Below are 24,215 nucleotides of genomic sequence, written 5' to 3' on the forward strand. Positions count from 1 at the left end.
ATGTGGATATGTCTAATTATTGATCATGTTGACTTGGTCATCTGGTTAAGGTGGTTTCTGTGGCTTTCTTTGTCTTTCCCTTTGTAGTTAATAAATACCTTGAGGAAAGATGCTTTAAGGCTTTGCAGGTATCCTGTTTATAAAGTTTTGCTCAATTTTACCCTTCAGTGGATCTTCTCTGCAACATTTTTTTTAAGATTCTATTTATTTGGGAGAGAGAACATGAGCAGGGGGAGGGGCAGAGGGAGAGGGAGAAGCAGACTTCCTCCTGAGCAGGGAGCCCACAGGGCTCAATCCCAGGACCCAGAGATCATGACCCGAACCAGAGGCAGATGCCCAGCTGACTGAGCCACTCGGGCGCCCCTGCAGCAGTTATTAATGTAATGTTTGCCTGATGGTTTTTGATGTCTTTCTTCCTGTCTCCACTTATTATTTAATTGATTATATCAGTGTGAACTCTAGTTGCTCAAATTATTCTTGTTTTGGCCATGGGGAGGGGTTTTTGTGAGTTTTTTTTAAAGATTTTATTTATTCATTCATGAGAGACACTGAGAGGCAAGACATAAGCAGAGGGAGAAGCAGGTTCCTCGTAGGGAGCCTGATGTGGAACTTCATCCCAGGACCCTGGGATCACAACCTGAGCCAAAGGCAGACACTCAACCAACTGAGCCACTCTAGTGCCCCCATAATGAACTTAGTTCCATTATTGTTTTTGATAAGCCTCATCTTTTTTTTTTTTTTTTTAAGTACTTCTTTACTTTCTGGCATCACAAAATATTTCTGGCTTATCTAGTAATTTCTACATCCCAGGCCAAGTATCAGCTACTTCTCTGAAGAGCCCTGGTTCCTTTGATTGGAGAATGAGATTTAGAAATAAAGACTTAAGTGTTATGCTCCCCAGATGTCGCTTCTAGACTCTTTCAATGGACAGAAATAGGAGTTGTATGTATATCGGCTAACACGTATATATACAGGGCTATACTGCATTTGCACTGATAGCTTGGATTCCAGTGAAACATGACATTTCTTTCTCCAACAGTGAGAAACCTGGCTAATTTGTCTACAGTGTAGTCCTTTATTGTTTATTTGTAATATGCACATAACGTAGTTTCAGAATTGCTAACCTCTGTGAGAAACACTCAATAGCTAGCTTACAGTAGTTCTGTCCAGCTCTTTGTCTTTTAATCTTGCAGTATTCCATCAGGTTACTGTTAACTTAGCTTCGTTCTCTTTCTCCCTACCTCATTCAGGGTGATTGTATGTCTCATAATAGTTAGGTTTATTTGTTAGTGTCTGTATGCTATATTTTTTAGGTTCTCCCACCTCCTGGGGGGCTGGCGGGGGAGAGAGACAGAGAGAGAGAAAAGTGTGTGTGTGTGTTTGTGTGTGTGTGTGTGTGTGTGTGTGTGTGTGTTATTCAGGAGAGTCGGTGAAGGGTATGTGAAACATGACTGTGGTTCCAGGAGTTAAAGTTGTATAAAAAGGTTAACTCAAAGTATCACTCACTCGTCATCCCTGCCACCCCATTCTCATTCTTTTCTCCCCTCACTTACCCTTTATAGGTAACCAATCTTGTTAGTTTTCTAATTTATCCTTGCTATGTTTCTTCTGCACAAATAAACAGATATGTGTACTTCCTTTTATCTCCTTTTTTCATACATGAAGGGCAGCACACTACAGATACTCTTTTGCATTTTCCTTCATGCATTTACTCCGCAGCACTTCAAAGAGATCATCTTCGTTTTTTCCTATTTTTTTAGCTTCTTAATACTCTATTTGGAGATATATAGCTTATTCAACCACTCTTTGGGCACTTTGTGTCTAGTATTCTGCAATTACAAAAAGATACTGAATAACCATGACCATGTGTGTTTTGTATTGTTGTTGGTATACTTTCAGGGTAGAATTCTAGAAGTAGAATTTGCTGGAGGAAAAGATAAGCAGATATATATGTAGTTTTGTTAGCATTGCCAAATTGCCCATAGGAAAGTTGTGCCAATTTGCATTCCCACCAGCAGTGTAGAGTGTTTATTTTCCCCATAGCCTCACAAACAGAATGTGCAATTGTCCTATATTTTAACTGGGCAGTCTCATTGGTGAGAAATGATACCTTAGAGCTGTTTTGTGTTTGAGTTTGAACACTTTTTCATGTTTAAGAGTCATTATGGGGGCACCTGGGGTGGTTTAGTGGTTGAGCATCTGTCTGCCTTTGGCTCAGGTTGTGATTCTGAGGTCCTGGGACTGAGTTCCGCACTGGGCTCCCCACAAGGAGCCTGCTTCTCCCTCTGCCAAATGTCTCTGCCTCTCTCTCTGTATCTCTCATGAATAAATTAATAAAATCTTTAAAAAAAAAAGTCGTTTTGAATTATCTGTCCCTTTATATGCTGGAATATTGGCCTCTTGTTTGTGGTATGTGTTGTGAATATTTTCTCCCAGTTTGTCAGTTGTCTTTTGACTTTATAACTTTTTTTTGTCCTAAAAAACTCTTTAATGTATAATAGCTCTTTTAATAACATAATTTACTCAAAATAGCCTTCATTATCCCTTAAGTCACTTGCATCCCTTAGAATGTAAAAATGAATTTAAATAAAATCACATTTTTTAATATATATTTTTTATTTATTTATTCATGAGAGACACGGAGAGAGAGAGGCAGAGGGAGAAGCAGGCTCCATGCAAGGAGCCCGACGTGGGACTCGATCCCAGGTCTCCAAATTCACATCCCAGAATGAAGGCAGCGCCAAACCGCCGAGCCACTGGGGCTGCCCTAAACTCACTACTTTTAGACGAGTGTACCTTATTAATTTTTGTTGTTTTCTAGAGTATTAATGAAAATTCCAAATAGCATATTATTTCACTCTGTATGTCAAACAAGGTTTCTTTAAAATATAACTATTATACCATTATTATCCCTAACCAAAATGAATAATAATTCCTTAATGATCTAATAATCACATATTCACATATGTGAATTCACATATTCACATTTCCATGGTTTAAAATATGCCTTTCAGTTGTTTCTTTGAATTAGTTCTAAACAGGTCACATACATACTTATTGCATTTGAAAACCCATTATTTCTTGATTTAATGCTAAAAACTAAGACTTGTAGGAGTGCCTGCCTGGCTCAGTCAGTGGAGTGTGTGACTCTTGATCTTGGAGTTGTGAGTAGGAGTCACATGCTGGGTGTAGAGATTACTTTTAAAAAATAAAATTAAAATTAAATTTATAAAAAAAACTAACACATTGATGCTGGTCATTTGGAAGGGCAGGAATCCTATGGTGTCATGTCCATTATATATGGATTGTTTGACTTCTGGTAGTGGCAAGCATACTTTGATAGTAGGGAAGAGCCATATAAGTGACTTCAGGGTGTAAGAAGTGAGACTTATTTCATTATACATAATAGCTATAATCCTGGAAGAAGGAAAAAAAAAGAACACTGGCCCTTAATAGTTAATTATTTTTTTATTTTTTATTTTTTATTTTTTATTTTGTTTTATTTATGATAGTCACACAGAGAGAGAGAGAGAGAGGCAGAGACACAGGCAGAGGGAGAAGCAGGCTCCATGCACCGGGAGCCCGACGTGGGATTCGATCCCGGGTCTCCAGGATCGCGCTCTGGGCCAAAGGCAGGCGCCAAACTGCTGTGCCACCCAGGGATCCTATTTTTTTAAAACTTAATATAGGATAGCAGTGGCTGCTTGCTGTTTATGCTATTTATGCTGAGCCTTTGAAAAATTAATGATAAATTTGTATGGTATCTTTTAAAGTTTTTATTTTGAAATAATCTCAGATGTATAAAAAAGTTGTAAGAACAGTACTGAACTTTTTTTTCTGAACCATTCGAGAGTAAGTTGCCATGACCCCCTCTCATTTTTTGAACTTGATGATGTAATTCTTACAAGTAAGGATGTTCCCCTTGTGTTATTTAATGCTGCTTAACAAAGTACCATAAAACTTAGCAGTCTAAAACTATAAATGTTCATTATCTCCCACAGTTTTTAAGGTTGGGAATCTGGGAGCAGCTTAGCTGTGTGGCATGTTTCAGTAGCATTCATGTGGTTGCAGTCAAGCTCTTAGCGGGGCCTATCGTCTCTGAGGACTCGACAGGCTGGAAGACTTATTTCCAAGATGGCTCACTCATGTCACTTTGACAGGATTCTCTCAGAGCCTCACCATGTGGGCCTCTCCATAGACTAATTATCCTTATCCATGGATGTTAACTCCTCCCAGTGCAAGTGATCCAGGAGAGCAGTAGAGTTTGAGTGTCTTCTGTGACCTGTCTTTGAAGCTGGTTAGTTGCTTCAACTTTGTTTTGTTAGAAGTGAGTCCCTATGTTCAGCCCACACTCAGGTGGAGGGAAATTAGGCTCTACCTCTTCAAATGAAGAGTATCAAAGAGTTAGTGGATATTTTTTTTAACTGTCACATTCTTACAGAACCAGTATATAACCATCAAAGACAGGAAATTAACACTGATTGCTACCATCTGATGACCCTCAGATCCTACTCAAGTTTCTTCAGTTGACACAGTAATGTCATTATAGCAAAGGATCCCATTGAGAATCATTTGCTGCTTTTAGATGTCATGTCTTTTTTTTTTAAGATTTTATTTATTCATGAGAGATAGGAGCAGAGACACAGGCAGAGGGAGAAGCAGGCTCCCCACAGGGAGCCCAATGTGGGACTTGATCCCAGGACCCCGGGACCATGCCCTGAGTGGAAGGCAGATGCTCAACCACTGAGCCACCCAAGTGTCCATAGATGTCATGTCTTTTAAGTCTTCTTCAATCTGGAACAGTTTTTCTATTTCCTAGATTTTGAGGACCTTGAAGCTTTTGAAAATGAGAGTGCACTTGTTTTATAGAATATCTTGCAATTTGAGTTTGTCTGGTTGACTCCTTAGGATTTGATTCAGTTCTGCATCTTTGACAGAAATAGCATTAAATCAATGCTATCTATGTTCTTCATGTTGTATCCTGTCATGTGGTACATGATTTTAATTTGTCCCATTACTGATGATGTCCACTTTGATCATTTGGCTAAGGTGGTATCTGCCAGGTTATCCCCTGAAAAGTTACTTTTTTCCCCTATGTAATTAGTACTTTAGGAGGAGGTACACCCTTTAGTGTCCTATTCCATCCTGGACACTTGCCTTGCTCACCCCCCACCTAGTGGCTTTAGGGGTGAATTGCCCAGGAAGGGGTAAGGGAAGAAATATTTGTATTTGAGAAGTTAGAATTTGCGAAATGCCTAAGAAAGTTGTGCTAAGCAACATGCATTTAATTTAAGGAAGTTATCATTGTATCTGCCTAGTACATGAGCCATTGTGGCTCTGTGTAACAGAGCGCAGGGGCAGGGCTTTTTAGTCAGCCATGCCACACTGACCTGCAGTGCGCTCTTGAACAGCCACATCATCTGCTGCTCCATCTGCACTGTAGAAATGGTAGTTGAGAGAGTCAGGGTCTGTCTACCTACCTATCTACCTGTGAAAGTACTTTGTAAGTCGTAAAGGCCTTTATAAAAGCTATAGCTGGGGATCCCTGGGTGGCTCAGCGATTTAGCGCCTGCCTTTGGCCCAGGGTGCAATCCTGGAGTCCCGGGATCTAGAACCACATTGGGCTCCTGGCATGGAGCATGCTTCTCCCTCCTCCTGGGTCTCTGCCCCCCCCTCTCTCTCTCTATGTCTATCATAAATAAATAAATCTTAAAAAAAATAAAATAAAAAATAAAAGCTATAGCTAATCTCAATTTTTTGCTTCCTCCTGTAGAAGTCAGACAACTTTGAGTGTTACAAACAATATTTCAACTTCTTTTTCTCACTGGCCTTAACTGGATTTGTGGTTGTTTCTATGTTGATAAAAATCACCTGGAAATGCTCTCCTATCTTGTCATTGTTTTTCTTCACTTCCAAGTCGCAATATCCCCTCCAGTTTGTTTAGATTGTCCCCTTATCTTGCATAATTTCCTCATAGTAAAGTTTCAAACATACACAAAGGTAGAAAGATGAATACAGTGAACCTTCATATACTTTTCACCTAGATTTAACAATTGTCAAGTTTTTGCCATATTTATTTTATCTGGGTTTTTTGCCTCTCTTTTTTTTCCTGAATTTAAAAAAAATTTTTTTTTTTTTATTTAGGATAGTCACAGAGAGAGAGAGAGGCAGAGACACAGGCAGAGGGAGAAGCAGGCTCCATGCACCGGGAGGCCGATGTGGGATTCGATCCCGGTTCTCCAGGATCGCGCCCTGGGCCAAAGGCAGGCGCTAAACCGCTGCGCCACCCAGGGATCCCTTTTTCCTGAATTTTTAAGACAAATCTCACCCTACATACCTCTAAAAAATATGCATTTCTAAAAGATGGGGTTGTTTTCTCTTAATAACCACAATGCTCACTCTTAACAAAATAGATCATTCCTTGCTATCATCTAACTTCAGTCCATAATCAGATTTCCTTGATTGTGTCAAATATCTTTTTATCTCCCCCACAAAATTCTTACCAATTACAAAGGGAAAATAGTAACTTTATTTTTTTAATTTTTTAAATTTTATTTCAGTTAATTGACATATAATGTATTAATTAGTTTCAGAGGTAGAGGTCAGTGACTCATCAGTCTTATGTAATACCCAGTGCTCATTCCATCACATGTCCTCCTTAATGCCCATCACTCAGTTACCACATCCCCTACTACCCTCCATCAACCCTCAGTTTGTTTCCTATGATTAAGAGTCTCTTGGGCAGCCCGGGTGGCTCAGCGGTTTAGCGCCTCCTTCAGCCCAGGGCGTGATCCTGGAGACCGGGGATCGAGTCCCACGTCAGGCTCCATGCATGGAGCCTGCTTCTCACTCTGCCTGTGTCTCTGCCTCTCTCGCTCTGTGTGTGTCTCTCATGAACAAATAAATAAAATCTTAAAAATAATAATAATAATCTTTTAAAAAAAAAAGAGTCTCTTATGGTTTTTCTCCCTCTCTGATTTTGTCTTGTTTTAGAAAATAGTAGCTTTATAGTGGAGAAACCTGTAAGGCACCGTGATAGTCAAGTGCTCAAAGTATAACATGGACATTTTGATATCATGTGTTTCCTCATAAGATATACTGAGCAGCACAGCATTATTTACTTCAGTGATGTTCCAGTCACAAAAAGCATTACCTGTACTTAAATTGGAGAAAACATCAGAAAAACCTAATTGAGGGACATTCTATAAATGAAAGTGACCAGTACTCTTCAAAATGTCATGGTCATGAAAGACTTAAACTGTCTCAGATTGGAAGAAACTAAGGACACATGACAACTAAGTGAAATGTGGGATGTTGGATTAGATCCTGGAACAGAAGAAGGATATTATTTGGCCAATTGGCTTGATTTGAAGATGATCTATAGATTAGTTAATAGCATTGTATTATTAATACTAATTTTCTGGTTTTGATAATTGTGTTGTGGCCACAGATGGTGTTAACATTTGGGGAAGCCAGGTGAGGGACATATGGGGAATGTGTACTATTTTTGAAAGTCTAAAACTATTTCAAAATAAAATATTGGGTCTATTAAAGGATGGTTTATACAGGGGCACCTGGCTGGCTCAGTAGGTAGAGCATGCAACTTGATTCCAGGGTTGTGAGTTCAAACCCCACATTCAGTATAAAACTTACTTAAAAAAAAAAAGGAGGGGGGGAATGGTTTATACAAATCAAGACCCAAGCACAGGGGCAGCCCGGGTGGCTCAGCAGTTTAGCGCCGCCTTCAGCCCAGGGCCTGATCCTGGAGACCCAGGATCGAGTCCCACGTCGGGCTCCCTGCATGGAGCCTGCTTCTCCCTCTGCCTGCGTCTCTCTCTCTCATGAATAAATAAATAAAATATTAAAAAAAAAAAAGACCCAAGCACATTATAATTAGTTTGTTACATTTTAGGGACTAGCATCATTAATTTTAACCTGTTAATTTAATATCACTTTTAGTAGAAACTAGATTACCTGACTACTTTATTCCTTTTTTTTTCCTCTCACCTTCAGCCATGTCTTCTGTTGAGATTTTGAAACTCCTGAACTAATACTGCAGATTCCTGACCTAATATTCTGATTTCTTACTCCATTTTCCTGGAGACTCTGGCTTGGGGGGCAGTTGTCTCCAAGTGCCTCCAGTAAGTTGCGGGCCATTGTTTTCATCTTCACACTGCAGCTCCCCAGCTAAAGATCTCCGATGACCGGCTCACTGTAGTTGGAGAGAAGGGCTATTCCATGGTCCGGGCTTCTCATGGAGTACGGAAAGGCTCCTGGTACTTTGAAATCACAGTGGATGAGATGCCGCCAGACACCGCTGCCAGACTGGGTTGGTCCCAGCCGTTAGGTGAGTGGAAGCTGTTGTGCGGCCATCGCAGCTGGCGGAGAGGTATAGACCATCTGGCTGAGCTTCATGACTTTTCAGCTTATTGGGCAGAAAATTCACTTCCTGAAGGATTGGGTGGTTTGCAATTTTGTAAAACTGACCAAAAAATATAATGAAAGGAGAATTTTTTTGTCAGCAAACCAGATTTGATTTGCAGTCTTTTGACTTCCTGTAAATTTCTTAATCGGAACAGGTAACCTTCAAGCTCCCTTAGGTTATGATAAATTTAGCTATTCATGGCGAAGCAAAAAAGGAACCAAGTTCCACCAGTCGATTGGCAAACACTACTCTTCTGGCTATGGACAGGGAGACGTGCTGGGATTCTATATCAATCTTCCTGAAGACACAGAGACAGCCAAGTCACTGCCCGATACTTACAAAGATAAGGTGAGTTTGTCCTCCTCAGAGATTTCTCAGGGTTTGAAGATCTGTGGCAGCTAACAAATGCCTGCAATTGCGGCCTGGGTGTTCTCTTGTAATGCTGACCTACCATTCACGTTTTTCTGACATTTCGCTATGAAAATTTTTAGATACAACAAAGTTGAAAGAATTTTAAAGTCATTGTCCGAATACCCATCACCTAGATTCTACCATGAGCCTATTATTTGCTCATTCCTCCACCTACCCACCCATCTGTCCGTCCATCTTGTTTTAATATACTTCAGAGAGGTATAGCCATCAATATACCTCACTCCTGCCCACGTACTTCAGGATACATGTCAATAGCTAGAGTGCAACCTTGATTTAGCTTTTTCTTTTGATATAAAACTTACCTAAAATGAAATGTACAGATTTTAAGTATAAATTCACTGAGTTTTGAGTTTGGCCCAAATCCCTAAGAAGACATTAGAATCTTATCACCCCAAGAAGTTCCCTCATGCTCTTTCCCAGTCAGTCCTAACTCCCATCCCTTAGAGAGCCAACCACCATCTAGAAATTTTTTTCCCCTATCATAATCCTATACGTTTTAATTGTTCTTAAACTTAAGTGAATTGAGCCATGTACTATGTAGGCTTTGTATCTGGCTTTTATTGTTTGACATAATGCTTTGGAGATTCATTTATGTTTTTGCATGTATCTGTCGCTTGTTTCCTTCTGTTGTGGAGTAGTGTTGCATTGTATGAATACACGCAGTGGATTTATCCATTTTCCTATTTTTTCAAGCTTTATTGAGATATAACTGATATACAACTATCCATTTTCCTATTTTTAAAAAATTTTAAGATTCCAATATAAATAACATACAGTATTTGTTTCAAGTGCACGATGTAGTGATTCAACAATTCTGTGTATTAGTGCTTATCATGATAAGTGTACTTTTAATCCCCTTCACTTATTTCACGCATCCCCCCCACCTACCTCCCTCTAGTAACCACCAATTTGTTCTGTCTTGTTGAGTCTGGGTTTTTTTGTTTGTTGTGTTTCTTAAATTCCACATATGAATGAAATCATATGATATTTGTCTTTCTCTGACTGACTTATTTCACTTAGCATTATACTGTCTAGCTCCATCTATGTTGTTACAAATAGTAGCAAGATTTTGTTCTTTTTTTATGGCTGAGTAATATCCTATTTTGTATACACCACATCTTTATCCATTCCTCTATAGGTAAGTAATTGGGTTGCTCCCATAATTTGGCTGTTGTAAATAATGCTCAATAAAGATAGAGATGCATATATCTTTTTGAATTAGTATTTTTTGTTCTTTGGGTAAATACCCAGTAATGGAATTACTAGATAAGATAACTCCATTTTCCTGTGGATAGACACTTGGGCTATTTCAGGTTTGCGGGTGTTAGGAATAAAAGTGACTAGAACTTTCTTATACAGATGTTTTTGTAAACATGTTTTTGTTTCTTTTGGGTCAGCAGCTAGAAATGCAATTACTGGGCCGTAAGGTAGTTATGTATTTAGTTTTTTTTTTTTAATTTTTTTTTCTTTATTTATGATAGTCACACAGAGAGAGAGAGAGAGAGAGGGGCAGAGACACAGGCAGAGGGAGAAGCAGGCTCCATGCCGGGAGCCCGACGTGGGATTCGATCCCGGGTCTCCAGGATCGCGCCCTGGGCCAAAGGCAGGCGCCAAACCGCTGCGCCACCCAGGGATCCCTATTTAGTTTTAGAAGCAGTTACCAGACTCTTTCCACTCCCAGCTACAATGTGTGGTAATTGTAGTTGCTTCATATCGTTCTCAGCATTTGTTGTCTATCAACTTAATTTTAGCCATTTTGGTGGCTCCTAGTCTGTGACTTATTTATGTCTTAATGGTGTCTTCTGATGAAATGGAAGTTTTTAATTTAAGAAATCTATCGGGATCCCTGGGTGGCACAGCGGTTTGGCGCCTGCCTTTGGCCCAGGGCACGATCCTGGAGACTCAGGATCGAATCCCACATCAGGCTCCCGGTGCATGGAGCCTGCTTCTCCTTCTGCCTGTGTCTCTGCCTCTCTCTCTCTCTCTCTGTGTGACTATCATAAATAAAATTTAAAAAAGAAAAAAGAAAAAAAAAGAAATCTATCAAATTTTTCTTTTACATTTAAATTGCTTTCTATGAGTTAATAATTCTTTGCCTACTTTCCACTCATGAAGGTATTCTTCCATGTTTTCCTTTGAAAACATGGTTTTAGCTTTTACATTTAGGTCTCTGATCCACCTTGAATTACTCTTTGTGTATGGTATGAAGTGTAGGGATCAAAGTTAATTTTTTCTTCCATATGCATGGATATCCAATTATCCTAACCCCATTTTTTGAAAACTTTTATGCTTATTTCTTTGTTGCCCTTTGTGAAAATCAGATGATTTTACAAGTGGAAAGTAGAGTTTGTTCTTGAGCTCTCTATCCCATTGATCTATTTGTTGACCTTTATGCCAGTACCACACTGTCTTGATTATTGTAGTTTTAGAGTAAGTCTTCAAATTATGTAGTATCGGTCCTTTTTGCTTCCTTATTTTTGTCTGGTGTGGGTTTGTGTGTGTGTATGTATTTTAATTTTGAAATACTAATATATGCCTAGACTTTCTAGAAGGATACAAGAACACTGGAAAAGAGGTTGTTTTTGGGAAAGCAAAACTTGCGTGTTGAGTGACATGGTGAGAGGGAGAGAGACTCTTCTTTTTTTTTTTTTTTTATTTATGATAGTCACAGAGAGAGAGAAAGAGAGACAGAGACATAGGCAGAGGGAGAAGCAGGCTCCATGCACCGGGAGCCCGATGTGGGATTCGATCCCGGATCTCCAGTATTGCGCCCTGGGCCAAAGGCAGGCGCCAAACCGCTGCACCACCCAGAGATCCCGAGACTCTTCATTTTATGTTCTTGTAAAATCTCTTGATTTTTTTTTTTTTTTTACTGTGTTTATGTGCTAAGAAATTCAAAATAAAAAATAATAATAATTTCATACATTTTCCTGGGAATAAGTATTAATTAGGCTCTTGGGAACCAGCAAGGAAGGGGTGAACTGGAAACCTATAGGAGAATCAGAACTAGGATTAAAGGAAGTGGCTCTCAAAAATGTTTTTATAGAATAGGAGATTGTAGGCTCAGTAAACTTGTTATTTCACTGAGATTATCGAGGGAAAAAAGAACTATGAATTAATTTTAGTTTAATGGGTATTTTTGTTGTGGTGAAAGTATATATGTGTATGTATGTGTTTTTTCACAAATCTTAGTAAATAAAGGTCTTTTTTGAAAATGTTTAACAAGTATGTGCCATCCAGTAGTTTTTAAGATGCATGTAGTTGTTTAAAATCTAGCAAAGCTAAACCCCACATAGATTTTTAATTTTTGTTGCAAAGCCCAAGGGATGCATGCTATTTGTGTGAATCTGGCTTTTTCTTTTTTTCTTTTTTTTTTTTTTAATTTCATGATGATGTAGCTCATGCTTCAATGTTCCTTTTTTCTTTTCTTTCTTGATTTTCAAGGCTTTGATAAAGTTCAAGAGTTATTTGTATTTTGAGGAAAAAGACTTTGTGGATAAAGCAGAGAAGAGCCTAAAGCAGACTCCCCATAGTGAGGTGAGTCATGGTCATAAAAATGTCAGAACTAGAAGACTTTGAAGATTGGGACCAATCTCCTAATTATAAAAGTGAGGAAAATGAAGCCTGAAGGGGCATCAGAGCAAGCTCCCACTCCTGCCTACTGTGTTTGTGCTCTTCCTGTGGTACCATGCTGTTACTATAAAAGGGATCATCAGGGCTCTTTAGGGCCAGTCTATAGAGAAAAAGGTAAAAACAGCAGCCTACTGGGGAAATCTGCAAGAGATTGAGGAAGCAAGTCAGAGATATTTCTTCTTCTCAGAGGAAGGGTCAGGTTCAAAGGAAGGAACACTGGAATAGGAGAGGATCTTGCTGTGACCCAAAGGCAGCAGGAGCTGTCATGGTTCATTCAGTGTCCTCTAGAACTTTCCCTACTTCCTGTTCCAAGGTTGATGGAAACACATCTGCCCAAAGTCCTAGCATAAATAAAGGCTGGCACGACTGGACCCAGCCGCAAGGGCTGAAATTAGAAGGAGAAGGGGTGGAAGAAAATTTTAAGCTGGAAACATTTTTCCATAAAAATGTTGTGAAGCTGCCTGGGACAGTAATAGAAGCAAATGTAGGAGAAAATAAAGTAGGGTTCCAGTAGTTTTTTTTTGTTTTGTTTTGTTTTGTTTTTCCAGTTGTTTTTAGGGAGAAAATAATAAAGGAAAACAACTAATAGATCTAAGGATAATCCAGCCTGGGAGAAGATCACTCATGCTGGGAGGAACAGGCAGAGAAGGTTGCTTCAGAAAGAAGAGCCTTTTCTGAAGTCCATAGATAGTGGATGAGAGAAAATATTCGGAATAATTTCAAAAGGGAAAGGACAAAAAATGAGGATTCAGAGATTTAGAAGATCTGAAGAGATTTTCAAAGGAGAAATACAGAAGTGAGAATCTGATGTAAGGGAAGGGGACAAATAAGCTTAAAAGGGTATGGTTCCAGGGAATTGGTGGAAGACCAAATTATTTTTTTTTTAAGATTGTATTTATTCATGAAAGACACAGAGAAAGAGAGGCAGAGACACAGGCAGAGGAGAGGGAGAAGCAGGCTCCATGCAGGGAGCCTGGTGTGGGACTCGATCCCAGGACTCAAGGATCACGCCCTGGGCCGAAGGCAGGGCGCTAAACCACTGAGCCACCCGGGGATCCCCTCGAAGACCAAATTACTCTCTAGAAATATGTGATGAATAATAGGAAAACAGATTGATATAAGTAACATAAGAATTCAGAAAGCAAAAAAACCTGAGGACTGACTAGAATAGTGCATGTGAATATGCTCTGAAAAATCTAAAGTCCTGTATAAAGATGTTGTTGGTGCACAAGCTATATGCTGGTCTTGGAAGACCTTACTACCAGCATGGTGAGCACTTCTAAAGGGTTCTCCAAGTGAGTTGTTTTTCAGTTCTGTGGTTAAATTCTGAAGTAAAACCATGGTTTTTGTTTCAGATAATATTTTATAAAAACGGTGTCAATCAAGGTGTGGCCTACAAAGATATTTTTGAGGGGGTTTATTTTCCAGCCATCTCACTGTATAAGAGTTGCACGGTATGTATCATCTGTTCATCCTGTGAACAGGACTTGAGGGAAATAGATGAATGGTTGTGTTGGAAGAGCTATTGATGTGAGTTCTAGAATAGCCTAAGAGTGAAAGGAGAATGTGTTCCTACTGTTACTCTTTGTTCCAAAAATAGTTGGGTGTTTTAGGAAGTATTTGCTTGGATAGATAAAAGATTGTGCGGTTAGTGTGTCCCATACTTTTCCTTTGAATGTACTATGTGGTAAATATTATTGTTCCATGTAAAACAGAGGAGGTACATAGGTACAGAAGTCAACTTGGTGTTATAAGTCATGATAATCCACTACCATTGGTTAGTAACTGTTGCTTATACTGTGTTGTGTTTTTTTTTTTTTTAATATGATCCAGTATGAAAGGGACTCTCATCAGATCCTGTTAGGTTTTTGTTGTTGTTTTAAATGGTTTAAAAGGGTAATGTCTGGAAGTTTCCATGTATTTTTAGTCTGTCAGTAACCACCATTTAAATAGAATAAGGAAATCTTTAGGTTGTAAACAGAAATCATCAAGTCTATTTACCTAATTTTTGACGAACATCAGGATGTTGACCACTTTTAGCAGTGTGAATCTATGTCATTCGTTCCGCTTGTGCCCCGAATGTCATAGCTACATTTAAAAAGTTCCCATGTCACGTTCAACTTGTTCACTGTTTTCTTCTGTGCTTTCATGTCTGCTCGAATTGAACTCCCCCAGGTTTCCATTAACTTTGGACCATGTTTCAAGTATCCTCCAAAGGATCTCACTTACCGCCCCGTGAGTAACATTCACGATACATCCTCCTATCTCTGTTTCTTCTTGTTGTAGCTATTCTCATCGCCTCATTTCTGTTTCTTGTTCCCCCCACAGATGAGTGACATGGGCTGGGGCGCTGTGGTAGAACATACTCTGGCTGATGTCTTGTATCATGTGGAAACAGAGGTGGATGGGAGACGGAGTCCACCATGGGAACCCTGACCAGATCCCTCTTCTTTGCAGACATGGACTTTCTGGGGAATAAATTGGGGAGGGGGCCTGTTTTTGTTTTTTTAACTGTTGCAAACGTTCTCCCAAAGATACTACGGAACACAGCCTCTGCTGTTAGCAAGTTAAAAGTGTGGGTGAGACTGGGAAAGACTGCCTGCCCTTCAGCACTCTCTCCACTTCCGGTGACTGCTTCTATGTTGTGTGCCATATGCCAACAACTGCTGACCCTAGGATCCCATACACTCCCTGTGAAACTGGTGCTGTACCATGTATCCCACCACCTGGGACTTGTTATCTTACTGTATTTTCTAAGGAGTGAATAATCTTGTTCAAGTAGCTAACTTATTTAAAAAGGCATTTCCTTTAGTGGCATTGACTTCATCCCATCTGATTTCCAAGGAAATGGTCTGTTTCTGAGAACAGCTGATTTCAGTGACTGTACATTCCAGACCTAAAAGGTCTTTCCTTTTGGTGTGGGTTTTTATTCATTTTGAAATATTTTTGAACACTGGGGTCTCTGAAACTACTAGGTCTCTAGAACTATAATTGTAAAAAGAACTTGCTTGCAGCTTTAACAATTAGAAACTCTTCCCAAATAAAACTTGTCTTCAAGTGTGTGTGGCACTTTGCTTCCCTTTCACATTGGGTTCCTCTTGTGACAGTGGTAGGGAATGTGGGCAGTTTGAGGCTAGAATTGGGGGAGACAGGCACATTGCTGACTCTATCCCAAACCCTCTTGCTTCCATTCTTTCCACCCACTCTCTTTATCCTTGAAATCAGACTCCTGAGGTGAACAAGAGCTTAAAAAGTTTAATGGGGTCACCTGGGTGGCTCAGTCAGTTAAGCAGCTGACCCTTGATTTTAGCTTATGATCTCAGGGTCCTGGAATAGAGCCCTCCATCAGGCTCTGGGCTCAGCAGGGAGTCTGCTTGGGGATTCTCTCCTTTCCTCCCTCTGCCATCCCTCTGTCCCCCACTGCTTGAGTGTGCCCACTCTCTCTCTCAAATAATAAATAAATCTTTAAAAAAATAAACAATAAGGGTTAATGGTCTCCCTCCAACTCTTCCCATTGAACATGTATGTTAATATGTAGAGATTGTTTTCAGAATAGGTGATAATAAAAGGGCAGTGTTCAGAATACTACAAGCTGGAATGTAAGAATGAGGGCCCCCTCCCCCTCCCTGCCAGGCAGCCCAGCCCCAGTGGCTCAGCGGTTTAGCGCCACCTTCAGCCCAGGGCATGATCCTGGAGACCCAGGATCGAGTCCCGCTATCAGGCTCCCAGCATGGAGCCTGCTTCTCCCTCTGCCTATGTGTTTGCTTCTCTCTCTGTCTCTCATGAGTAAATAAATAAAATCTTAAAGAAAAAACAAAAAACGAATGAGCCCTCCCTTGAGATCCTTTTATGGCTTCCCTGTCTCCGTTTTTAATACGTCAGCCTCCCAGGATTACTCCAGAGACTTCCCTGCCTCTAGCCTTCCATCTAGGTAAATAGAGGGGTTCACCGCAAGGTGGGGAATGTGTTGCCATATTTCCTGCGTGTTGAAGAAGTCTCTCAAATCTCTAGTGACTATTGGTATCCTTAACACAGTAGCTTTGACTAATATATTTGTCTCCTAACAAACCAGCCTGGCTGTTTGTTTTGGCCATTCCACATCTCTTCACAGAAGACCTAACAGAGTTAGTATGATCGTAGGCTAAAGACACCTATTCATTCATGGCTGGTCTTAAAGGGCAGACTTGGTTATAAAGCTGGATGACCAGAGTTTGAAGAACTCTTAAAAGAGAAATGAGGGAGGGTAGTATCCTTTAGAGGAAGCTGGAGGTAATTTTTTTTTTTAAGATTTTATTTATTTATTTGAGAGAGCAAGATAGAACAAGCACGAGTGGAGGGGAGGCACAGAGGGAGAAGAAGAAGTAGACTCCTCACTGAGCAAGGAGCCCAAAGCAGGACTCAACCCCAGGACCCCGGGATCATGACCTGAACAGAAGGCAGATGTTTAACGGACTGAGCCAGCCAGGCGCCCCTGGAGGTAAATTCTTCGTAATATAATTTACCACATGTTATTTGTACACCCACTCTCCATTTAAATGATAAAATTTTGTACATTATATTTTCATAAATTAAGTTACAGAAGTAATGATTTTACCTGTTTATAATTCATATTCAAAGTGCTTGTGTGTTTTGAGAAAGTTCATTTGAAGGGCTCACAGAATACCCACTCTTCACATAGGCTTCCATAAAATGGTCTCGGCAAGCAGGTTGTCACTAACAACTTACTTTATTCCAACATAAAATTAAACAAGTGGAAAAATAACTCCCAGTCCCCTCAAAGACACAGTTGCATGGTTTGAAGAAGGCAATTTAAAATCAAGATCACAACTATGATGTGTGGTGAAGTCCCATTTCTTTGCTTTCAGCATGTTCTTTTTTAAAACCAGAGTGTAGCTTCACACAACTTTAAACAAGTAATCATTTTCTCTGAGCTGAGAATGGATGATAATTCTGTATTTAGATATTTCTAATTCTAGAAATACTTCTACAACTATCATCCTCTCTCACTCTGAAGTGCCCCCAGGTAGATAACAATAATTTGATCTATGCTAAAAAGAGATCACTCTAAGAAACAGAATAAATAATAAATACTTTTCTCAGATGTAAAGTTTCAGTAGCTCAATAAATACCAGCATTCCCACTCTTGCTGAGCTGTTTAACAAATAAGCTGGAGCTCTGTTTCCAAATGCTTTAAATCATCAATGCCATTGAAACCAGAATAGAAAAGCTTCAAGTGGTGATGGCTGGGTTTTCATCGTGCTTATACACATTAACAAAGTAATCCCGCCCCAGTTTATATTTTTAAAGCATAAATTCTCTGAATCTTGGGTGCTTTGCTATCACTATATATCACCTCTTTCAACCATCTCTTGAAATTGTAAAACACTGACCTGTTAAAGGAGAGAAAGTGGCCACCCTGAGCCAGGCTAGAAGCTGATGTAAGCAGCTCTGAATTAAAGACTCCCCTTTTTGGGTTTCAGTGTTCACTCAAGGAAAAACAATTAAATTTGTTTCTGTTCAACATTATCATTCATTCTCATATTTGTCTTATCTTTTATTTAGGTAAATAAAAATCCTCAGTCATGACCCTCTTCCAGTGCTCATCAATCAGCTACCAGTTCTAGAGTTCTTTTAAGAATTAATTTTGGCTTGTGCTTATCATGGAAATTAAACCTTTATGAAAGATTCTGGTAACATTCTAAATAATTGAGTAACTTGTGTGCCCAGTAGTTTTTCCTTCTAATGAGCTAGTCCTAGAAGGACTCCTTTAGCATGAAGTTGCAATTTATTAGAATGATTTTTTTTTTAAGAGAATTTTTCAACAGGTACAGACTGAAGTTTTTGTGTTAGTTATAATTCTTTATTCTGACTGGTGCTCATGGCAGAAGTAGGAGAACTAGTTTAATTAGTTTTATTTATTTATTTATTTTCAATCAGGAAAACGTAGACTACATTTCTAGAAGTCACCTGCTGCTGTGGGGAGTTGCTTGGTCTTTGGTGCAGCTCACTACCTATCTGGTAGAGGAGCAGAGGGTTGCTAGAGTACCTTTTATAAAACCCAGCTGTGTCCACAAACACTGCCTGCAGGGAAGAGGAGTTCATGAGCCCATAAAGTATGAGGTCCCAATCCCTGTATTTAGTGCCCTCTGCACCCTGTATCAGCTAGTAGCATTTTAAAGATGCTCTTAAATAGACATGTAAGGGCCAGAAAGAAACTTTAAAAATATGCTGGGGCCCTTGACCTTCATTTCACAGCTAATCATTGAAGCTATAAAGCTCTTAAAAGCCTTGCCCTCATTTTCTTGGTCCTAAAATTTTACCAATCGGAGTCCCAGTATCATACTCTATAAATACACTCCCACCTCATTTCTCAGTCCCCAGATGAAGATCTTAAACAGACTTGTAAGCTTCTAGCAGGGATCTTCCTGACAAGCATGCAAGCCAGTGTAGCTAGGAACAGTTGGGAGCAGCAGGCTGGTCCTTAACATCTGGCTTCAGGAGCAGGGCTGGACTCCAGGTGCTTGCGCAGGTGGTTGGCAAAATCCACCTGAGTCTGTGATAAGACCTGGTTGATGATGGTCTTTGGCAGCCATCCCTAGAGTAGAAAATTAGAAGAATTTGGCCATCTTGTGGGTGATGTTCGGCTGTAGAAACCTCTGTACCCTATCACAAACATGGGTTACTTAGGGCTTGGTCTTCAGCTCTGTTTATAGATGCGACCTTAGAGTTGACCAGGAGGACTGCATCCCTACCCTGCTGTCCTGACAGTGTAAGAAGCACAGAACTACTCTCTTCCCAGGTGTGTGACTCTGAGCTAGCAACCATATCTTTTGGGGCCTAAGTTTCCTTCTTTCCACATTGATAACTGAAGAGTTGAAATTTAATAGAGGTAAAATGGAGCTATTGTAGGCTTTTGAGGTGATGGAACAGTAGGCCATAACTCGAGCCTCTTCCCTCCGACAATCTGCATTTTGAATGCAAGAGGATTTTCCCTCTTCCTTGTGGGACAATGTAGGAGGGCCAAAGCCAGTTTTTCTCCCCACCACCCACCCACTGAGCCACCCTGTGCTCCTCACCTTGAGGTCAATGCTGAGCAGCCAAGTGAGTTTGGTCTTTGAGGGACTTTGAGCCAGGGGATGGAGCACCATGCACGTGGGACCATGCTCACCTCTGGCAAGTGAAGAGAAATCAAGTCAGGAGAACCATGCAGAATTCTTATGCTGCCAACTTAATATTAGCTATGCTTCTCTATTACCTTGTCTTTTCTAAGTCTCAGAAATATTATTTGCCAAGGGTGATATTTAACAGTTGGCGTGGTTACCAGCTCATCAGAACAAATGCCAAATGGAGCTGGAGCCTGGAGGCCTCCTGTGGTGCCTTTTAGTTGCTGAACACCAGAGAAAGGGTCCAGGGTAGTGGCTGGGGCCCTGGGAAACTGAGGCAACAGCTGTGTTCTAAGTGGTATGGATTACATTTTAATCGACAGTATGTTCGGTCATACCTGAGCATACCAGCTAAACCTCAGCCTTGCCTCATGTTTTAGAAAATTACTAAGGTGTTTAAGCTCTCTTGGAAGGTCAGGACAAACTGGCTATGTAAGTAGGGCCAAACTTGTCTTCCTTCCCTACTATGGAAAAAGAATACTTCTGTGTAAAAGCAAGCTGAAGGAAGAGACCAAGGACTGGTTTCTTGGAGCTGAGGATTCATCACACACCTGATGGATGCATGCCCACAAGCCTGTGTTAGGGAAGAGAGGTTTTGAGGGACGGCCAGTATTACCTGATGACACCTTTCTGCTCAGGCATCTCCCCGAAATGTGTGGCCATGCCAGCCAACACACAGGTGGAGCCTCGGCGCTTGGCACAGCGCACACTCACAAAGTCCCGGGGCCCCACCAGGTTTCCTGCTGATTCTGCAGCCAGCTCATGGGTGATGACTGTATCTTTTCCAATCTTCTGCAGGACCTACCAAGCCACAGGGAGCCAGAATCACTACTCAGCCAGTGCTGGGTCTAAGGCACTACCCACAGCTTGCGGCCTCTGTGGCACACCTTGCAGACTGAGTTCCTGTGGCTTTCTGCCACTCACACCCAGACTCTCCTTACCTTGACCTCCTTGACATTCGGGTTCCACTCTCCCATTGTTTCCATGCGTTCCACAAGCTCTTCATAAAGCCTCTCCATGGGCTGGTCCACCACCACCTCCAAACGGAATACCTTGCCCACATCTGGGACCACCTTACTGAGTACTTTGTCCCCATTTGCCTATCAGGGAGAAAAAATTAACCTCAGGATAAAGGTTAGAAAAAAGTATTCCTAGCTTAAGGCACACAGGCAAGGCAGGCAACAGGTAGGGAAGTGGCACACACAGCTCCAAGCTAAGCCCTAAGAAGCCTAGCATTACTTCTGATGAAAACAGTTGCTAATCTTTCCTGCCACAAGCCTCGTGCATCTGCCGGAGCTTTAACAAGCAACCTGCCTGCTCCTGGACCCTTTTTTCTTGGTGGTAAATGCTGTTGGGTGTGGGTAAGTCCAACTGTAGAGGCCCCTACTCGACCTCAGAAGCACAAAGTTCTGAACGAGACAAACCTGGGAGTGGGAAAGTCTGCTCCACCACCACCTAATTACATACACAGCATGCCAGGTGGGATCTTAAAGACATGTTCAGTCCAGTACCTTGCCTTACAGCAGAAGGATGTAGGCCCAGAGACCCTTAGCCTAAGGGCATTGCTGGACCTACACCCCAGATTTCCTGACCCCAAACCAGTGGTCTGCTAACTCAGAACTTGGAGAAAGGGAGGGTTTACCTAAACTTTAGGCAACAGGCAGCATGGAAGCTTTTGGGTGAAGTACAGCCACAAGAGACTCAATGGAGCCAGTGGCCTTGAACATGTGCCTGTTACTGGTTCCCATTCAGGATGCGGTGCTCAGGAGCCAGGAAACTCAGAAGGCCTCGGGGTCCAGCCCTGTTGTGGCTGAGCTCAGATCAGCCCTGCAAGCTCAGCTGTGAGGACGGCTGAACAGCAGCAGCACTGGGCCTTGGTACTGGCTCTTCTGACCAGCGTGGTGAGGCCTCCAATGCATGCAGGACCGTCACTGTGTGGTCCCTGGCAAACTAGGTGTACAATGTGTTTGGAGGGTAACTGAGGATCCAGGTGACAGTGTTTCTAGAACACCAGTCTCCAGGATGTCTGTGATGGGCAAAAGGAGTATCTGAGGATGTATTCTTGGAAAAGGAGAATTTTCAAATTAAAACTAGCACTTGGCAAATGAGGCAGGAATTCTGAGGCCTTGAGGACAGCAGAGGAACAGTGAGGAACGTGGGTTCCTCCAGGCCCACCCTTACCTGCTGGCTCTCCTTCTTCCAGCCTTCCTGATTGCTGAGGATGCCCAGGGCCTTCTGCATGGCTTCCTCTCCCTGCCGGATATAGGCCAGCTCCTGGTCGCTGTAGAGGGTTTCTTCCAGCCGAGAACCTAGATACACAGCCAAGGAGAGCCCAAGTTTGCCTCTGTTTCCCTGGCCTCCCTCCGACTTCCATCCCTTGGAATCTGGGTCTGCTCTTTCCCTTGAAGAGCCAAGACGAAAGCCATGGGGTCAGGCTCACAGGCAAAGTTAGACACACAGCTGCAGCTGACAGGGGTCTGGCCTTCAGGAACTCCAGTCCCATCTTCTCAAAGTAAGTGAGTGAGGCCAGCTTAGGGTTAGGGGGAGGCGGGGGTGGTGGGAGGGAACCAGAGCAGCACGCACGAGCTCGAGCTCGCACCACTGGCACAAGTCCAGAAGCCTGGGCTTACCAAGCAGAGAGCTCCGACGCTGAACCTGGTTAATCCACGCACCTGGGGTTGGGCCCCCCAGCGCCCTCCGGTTCAGCTCCTGGCCGATGGCCAGCATAGCCTGGTGCCTCAGCCCTGTGGAGAGCAGAGGAAATGGTTGCTTAGGATAGCAAAATACCCCTAGAGGGCGACCAATCCACCGCTTCACCTTGCCACAGATGAGGAGAGGGAGGTGACTTGCTCAGGAACACAGATCCCTAGTGGGGACCGGAACCAGAGCCAGGCCATCTCCCAGTCCAGGGCTGTTACTCTGTGCCAGGCTGCCTCCTGGGCCCAGAGTCTACCTTCCATCTGGGTGGGCCAGGCCTGGTCCTGCCTGGAGGCAGGAGCTGTACCAGAGCCCAGGGAAGTTTCCTTCTTGAAAGAGAAGCTTTGTTCAACCAGAAAAAATCTGCTGCCGAAGGAGAATTGAAGACCCCCATCCCCTGTAGTCTGTGTATTTGTCAGCAGCCGGGGGTCTTTGCATGAGTAATTGCTTTGTGTGCCGCTGGGTCAGAGCGAGCTGGTCTTATTGATCTGGTGACAACAGGCCCACTGCTGGTACAAGTCTTCCAAGCATGGCTTCCATCTGAATGGAAGCCAGTTCAATCCAGTGTAACTGGAAAGCACTCGAGATTGGTTTGTGTGCCATTCAGTGACCACAGGGGATTGACTCTGATGACCTGGAATCTTGATGAGCACCACAAAATCAGGCTTCGGTAACTGGTTCTGCCTCCCCATGGTACAATAATAAGACTTCCAGCTGCACCCACTTTCTCTCTTTCCTCTGCTCTTCTCTGGGTTCCCTCTCCCGTCTTTTTCTCCCCACCCCGTCCCTGCGCATGTCTCAGGCTTGCCCACACGGCCCGCTGGAAGTCAAGGCTCACGCCCACTGCATGCACCGAGGCTGAGACTTTCCTGGTAGCCTCCGTGCCAATCTAGGCAAAGTCAGGACGAGCTCAAGAAAAGGTGGGGCCCCAGAGAGGAGGGCAGCAGTGACAGGATCCTGAAGGGACACAGGTATCTAAGCATCCAGCCCAGCTGTTCACATGGGGAGCTCCAGAAGGGAAGCGACTGGTGCAGTTGCACATGGGATCAGCGCCTGAGGGGCCTGCTCCCCAGTCCCGCACAACCACGCGGCCTGAGCACCCACAGCCCCTCCCCCAGTCCAGGGACCTCACCCTTCATGTTGCGCACGTGTCTGTAGGAGCTCCCTGCACACAGCTTAAACGTGGCTAGAAGCATGGTTTAAGGCAGTGGGGACAGGCAGGGGAGCGGTGCTGTGGCCACTGGGGCTCTTGCCTCTGCTCTCCAGGTGGCTTCTTCCCTCCTGGCCCGAGCCCAGCAGGGTCTGCCTCTGGGTCCTGCAGCTGTGGCTGGGACCAGCCCGTGTTCCTGTCTTAAATGCTCCCCGGCTGAAGGCTGTGCTTTATCATCCGGAGATAAAGTCATCACTGGCTCTGCAGAGGAAGGGGTCAAGGATAGAGGGATTGCCTCACAGTGTGGCTCTGGCCATGTGCGGGTTGCCTGGGGGAGGCCGGTGCACAGAAGGGAGCTGGGAGATTGGTGCCAGACTCCAGTGGATGGAGGGGGGGAAGCTGCTGAGGCCAAGGCAGTTTGGAACAAAGCCTACACCATGCAACTGTGCTTTTCAAATCTCATGTGGGGGTGCTGTTTAATATGCAAATTTCTGAGAGGTGTCTGGGTGATTCTGTGGGTTAAGCATCTGCCCTGGCTCAGGTTATGATCCCAGGGTCCTTAGATTGAGCCCTATATGGGATTAGGGGGCCGCTTTCTCCCCCTCCCTCTGCCTGCCACTACCCCTGCTTGTTCTCTCTCTGCGTCACATAAATAAATAAAATCTTTAAAATAAATAAATAGGGCAGCCCCAGTGGCTCAGTGGTTTAGCGCCAC

At 42.6% G+C, this 24,215-nt stretch overlaps 2 protein-coding genes across 9 annotated transcripts in view; one reads left to right on the plus strand and one right to left on the minus strand.

Moving 5' to 3' along the window:
• Positions 1-15,552, plus strand: part of ASH2L (ASH2 like, histone lysine methyltransferase complex subunit) — a 32,206-nt gene extending 16,654 nt beyond the window's left edge. For all 8 annotated transcript variants that reach the window (XM_072776442.1, XM_072776444.1, XM_072776443.1 and 5 more), the window contains 6 exons: positions 8,180-8,347; positions 8,580-8,773; positions 12,302-12,394; positions 13,846-13,944; positions 14,666-14,725; positions 14,819-15,552. In XM_072776442.1, the coding sequence (XP_072632543.1) occupies positions 8,180-8,347; positions 8,580-8,773; positions 12,302-12,394; positions 13,846-13,944; positions 14,666-14,725; positions 14,819-14,926 (722 nt within the window). In that variant the 3' untranslated portion in view covers positions 14,927-15,552. The remainder of the gene's footprint in view (positions 1-8,179; positions 8,348-8,579; positions 8,774-12,301; positions 12,395-13,845; positions 13,945-14,665; positions 14,726-14,818) is intronic.
• A 1,645-nt stretch (positions 15,553-17,197) lies between these two features.
• On the minus strand, positions 17,198-23,700 carry STAR (steroidogenic acute regulatory protein). Its single transcript, XM_072776451.1, has 7 exons — positions 23,483-23,700; positions 22,284-22,397; positions 21,835-21,962; positions 20,595-20,753; positions 20,270-20,454; positions 19,567-19,660; positions 17,198-19,085 (listed from the first exon to the last, which is right to left on the minus strand). The coding sequence occupies exons 1-7, from the start codon at positions 23,544-23,546 to the stop codon at positions 18,972-18,974; spliced, it is 858 nt and encodes a 285-aa protein (XP_072632552.1). The 5' UTR covers positions 23,547-23,700; the 3' UTR covers positions 17,198-18,971.
• Between the last annotated feature and the right edge of the window lie 515 nt (positions 23,701-24,215).

Source organism: Canis lupus, chromosome 15 (genome assembly GCF_048164855.1).
Source record: "Canis lupus baileyi chromosome 15, mCanLup2.hap1, whole genome shotgun sequence".
Lineage (NCBI taxonomy): Eukaryota > Metazoa > Chordata > Mammalia > Carnivora > Canidae > Canis > Canis lupus.